Source organism: Lupinus angustifolius, unplaced genomic scaffold (assembly GCF_001865875.1).
Source record: "Lupinus angustifolius cultivar Tanjil unplaced genomic scaffold, LupAngTanjil_v1.0 Scaffold_271_2, whole genome shotgun sequence".
NCBI lineage: Eukaryota > Viridiplantae > Streptophyta > Magnoliopsida > Fabales > Fabaceae > Lupinus > Lupinus angustifolius.
Window position 1 is genome coordinate 30050 of NW_017727474.1, and position 4530 is coordinate 34579.

Genomic DNA, 4530 nt, shown 5'->3' on the forward strand with positions numbered 1-4530 from the left:
TATTCACCAAGGCCTTGGATGCTTCTACTTTCTCCTATCTTCTTGTCAAGCTGTGAGTTTTGAATATTTACTTTCCAGCTTGAGGGGGTATTAGATGATTAGTTTAATTATTAGTGTATAGGTACAACATAAGTGATGAAGTGTACCATAGAGCAGTTATTATTTTCACTCTTTTCTTCCCTTTCCCTTTTTGTGAGCTTCAATGTTTAACCTTCTTGCTTGACAATTTTCCCATTCTCTTCATCAAACCTTATCTTCTCTATTGTGACAACAACTCAGCTCGTTACATTGCCGTAAATTCTATGTTCCATGAACGCACTAAGCACAAAGAAATTGACTGTCACATGGTGAGGGATAGACTCCAAGCTCGTCTCTTTCATCTATTTCCCATTCCTACTATAGAGCAGCATGCTGATTTATTCACCAAGGCCTTAAATGCTTCTACTTTCTCATATCTTCTTGCTAAGCTAGGAGTTTTGAATATTTACTCTCCAGCTTCAGGGGGTATTAGATGATTAGTTTAATTATTGGTGTATGGGTACAACATAAGTGATGAAGTGTACCATAGAACAATTATTATTTTCACTCTTTCCTTCCCTTTCCCTTTTTGTGAGCTTGAATGTTTAACCTTCTTGCTTGACAATTTTCTCATTCTCTTCATCAAACCTTCTCTTCTCTATTGTGACAACAACTCAGCTCGTTACATTATAATCAATTCTATGTTCCATGAATGAACTAAACACATAGAATATTTACTTTCCAATTTGGGAGTTTTGAATATTTACTTTCCGGTTTGGGGGGTATTAGATGATTAGTATAATTTTTGGTGTACGGGTACAACATAAGTGATTAGTTTAAAAAATTGTTTCTACTTCTTTTGGCACGTAATGTACATCATGTATAAATCCAGCTTATTAAGCTTGGCAATTCGTTGAATGAAATTAGAAGAATGATTCATATGAAATCCAATACATATTGCTTTTAAATTTTCTTTAAACTATGGAAAATGTTTGTTTCTGGTATCATTATTGATTCTTACGAAGTTAACTTGTATAGAGATGGGACATATGATTTTGTTTTGCTATTCTAAGATTGTTATTTGGTAAGTGAATTTTAAATACAATGGATAGTGTAATGGACATCAAAAAGCTGCATAAATAATATTTAATATTATAAAAAATGTCTCACACTATTGGATATACACTATGTTTGACAAAGCTCCTAAACAACTTATAAGTTAGTCAATATGTTAGTTGGTTGTGTTTGACAAAAGAGCTTGTATGTCTATGACGTGACTTAAAAGCCATATTTGACAAGCTAGTTGTAGGTGACTTAAAAATCCAAATGTGGCTTATGACTTATAAATCAAAATCTTATTTTATTTTATGTGTCCCATCTAATTATAAGTCAATTTTACAAACAAAAAAATGTTTTTTATCAATTAGATTACATGCTCATATTTTTTTTGTACCTACCTTTTAAGTTGTCAAGTAACATATAAGTTGGCCTATTAACTATTTATATGAAACATAGTTATAAGAAGTATCACTAAAAATGTGTTGTTTAACATTTTTCTTAATTGGCACGAATATCGATACAGCTTAATGAACATGTACTGATAAGTAGTTTTATTTACATTATTAGTGTATCATATATCATTTATGTATATTACTTTTATTTTAGAATAAATCATTATGAATATGTGAATTATGAGATGTTTCCCTTTTTTCGTAGTTTAGCTACTTATTTTGATTTTTCTCCTTATTTACCTCCCTCACGCAAATGTATAGTCACCTGCATATTATACCATTTGTTTTTATTAAGGAACATAAATGAAAGCATGCCCTACATATATAATTTTGTTATTCTAAGAGTTGTTCTTTTAATCTTATATATCCAAAACTAGTCACCCATTTTCTTAATTTTAACATATTTTAATTTAGTGGTGGATGAGCAAATGACATGATATCAGTCATAAATTTGTATTTGAGTCCTTCCTAACACAATTAATTATGGTTATGGTATAGTAAATATCTTATCAAATCGTTTGTTAATTGTGTGCAATAATAAAGACTATTGTAAGATGGCCATACTACAAATTATATATTAGTTATCCATTTATTATCACTATTATCAAATATATGTCGTCATATAGAGATAACACGTTGAAGTATGGATATTAACTAACTTCTTCATTGCTTTGAGCTTAAGGGATGCTGCACAAAAACAAACCAACAATATCAATAACTACTATAACAAAAAGTATCAAGTAATTAAAAAGTAACAAATATGTATTAATTATTTGATTAAAGAAAAAGGGTAATCAATTAAAATTAGTCTAGTGCTACTAATTAAAATTATATGAGAAAAATGTTTTAGTTAATTATTTTTTGTCAATAAAGATTGATTCACTTGATAAAGATTTAACTCATAGCGACATAAATTCTAATCACATTATCAATGTTTGGTAAATCTCAAGATTCAACTAGCCGAAACAATATTGTAGTAATTTTTAATTTATATTTTGCTGTAGGCAACCACTCTGATGAACTTTTAAATATTTGAAGAAATGAAGCAGCTTACCAAACTAAGGATTTACTCAACAATAAAATAAGAAAGAAAATAAAGGTGGGTATGTAATGGTTGTAGAAATGAAGACTTACGTTTCACAATTTATGTCCTTGGAGAAGGAGAATGGTTCAGTAACACCACATTTTTTGAAAAGAGAGTTTGTTTTGTCATCCTTTGATGGAGGTAAAAAAGCAGCCAATGATTTAAGTAACACACAAGCAGCACGTCTATCATCTACAGTAGGTGTTAATGATTTTAGTGCACTGACACCCTTACAGCATTCACTTGAAGGTGTATCACCACCTTGACCAATGACGTAATTTAAGCATGGACGAAATTGATTTAGTGCATCATCAAAGCTAAAGCTTTGTCCTGGCTCCACTATCAGGAGCAGTATAGCCTGCAAAGTTAGAAATGCTACAAGCACGTTCTTCATCTTATAGGTAATGATTTTCCTTGTATTTCTATGAGAGATATGAATGGGATTGCAAGTTTAGCCACTATATATAGTTGTAGATGTAAAATATATGGTCAACATTGAATCGTGAAATCAATGCATCATCCACTATTTAAGTGTTTTATTTTTATTTAAGAGTCAAGGTGGACTCTTGTCAAACACAAGAAAAAAAGCATTATTTTGTTTTAATAATTAATATTTTAATCGAATAAATTAAGGATATAATTAGTCTATGAGATTGTCGTTTTAATATGGGTGCATGTGGTGTTAATAATTTTACTGATCCCTAATCAATTTCCCAACTTAGAAGTCTAATTCGATGACAATATTTACCAATTTTGAAACAAAAGAGATTTCAATGTTTTATCCATAAAAAGCATAGTGGCGGTCCCAAATTATTTAGGTAAGATAGAAATTGGATTCAAGCTCTTCGTAAATCATAAAATCGATTGTCCATTGAAAGTCAAGACCAACAACAGTATATTGCTTTTTTAATTTACAATAATGTATTATTTTATGATTACTCTGTATTATTTTAATTATTTAGTATTTTTATATTCTTTTAATTTATATTTTTACTATTATTTTATTAAAAGTCCTATTATAATATAATATTTAATTAATATATTAATGATACATTACTGAAAAGGAACATTCCAATTTATTTTATTCATATATTAATGATATTAATTATTTATCATTTTAAACTTGCCTTATTCATTTTATTTTTTGTTAGTTTTTGTATAATACCATAATTTTTATTAAAAAACAATTACAATGTTATTTCACATATTTCATATATTATTTTATTCAAAGCATTACTATTGTTGTATTTATGTATAAAAAGAAACATTACAATAAGGCTCCCAATAAACTGAACATTGTAATAAGGCTCCCAATAAACTGAATCAACTCGGTATTCTTCAAAACTTGGCTCATTATTTAGATCAGCTAACTTAGTTCATGAACCAAATGAGTCGAACTTGAGCTGGTTATAGTTCGACTCGTTCAGTTTATCTTTTAATCTTGACCGTTCAAATAAGATCAAATGATCCATATTTATTATTCTTATTTCTCACAATAGTGCACTATTCTCATGTGAGTCGCTTCCTATATTATATATTATATTATATTTATATATTACATTATATTATATTATATATGCATTATATTTATACATTATATTATATTATATTATATTTCTATATTTAAACTAATCTTTTATGTCTATTTTTATTATATCATGTTTCTACATTATTTTTATGTTTATTGTTGTTATATTTTTATACATAACTTTGTGCAATATTATTCTAAAATGAATTAATTATTTATTTTGTTCAAATGAACCAATTCGAGCTGAGCCAAACAGTTCGTGAACTTCAATTGGGCCGAACTCGAGCTAAAAAGTAATTCATATTGAACTTGAGTCGAGTTTCGAGCTAAGCAAATCTTTATCGAGCAGAATCGAAGCGAACTTTGGTTCCATTAAGTTCGGCTTGTTT

At 28.4% G+C, this 4530-nt stretch overlaps 1 protein-coding gene across 1 annotated transcript; it reads right to left on the reverse strand.

Moving 5' to 3' along the window:
• Positions 1–2088: 2088 nt before the first annotated feature.
• Positions 2089–3040, reverse strand: LOC109340862 (non-specific lipid-transfer protein A-like). Its single transcript, XM_019578625.1, has 2 exons — positions 2664–3040; positions 2089–2216 (listed from the first exon to the last, which is right to left on the reverse strand). Exons 1-2 carry the CDS (start codon positions 3005–3007, stop codon positions 2207–2209), a joined length of 354 nt encoding a protein of 117 aa, XP_019434170.1. The 5' UTR covers positions 3008–3040; the 3' UTR covers positions 2089–2206.
• Positions 3041–4530: the final 1490 nt, after the last annotated feature.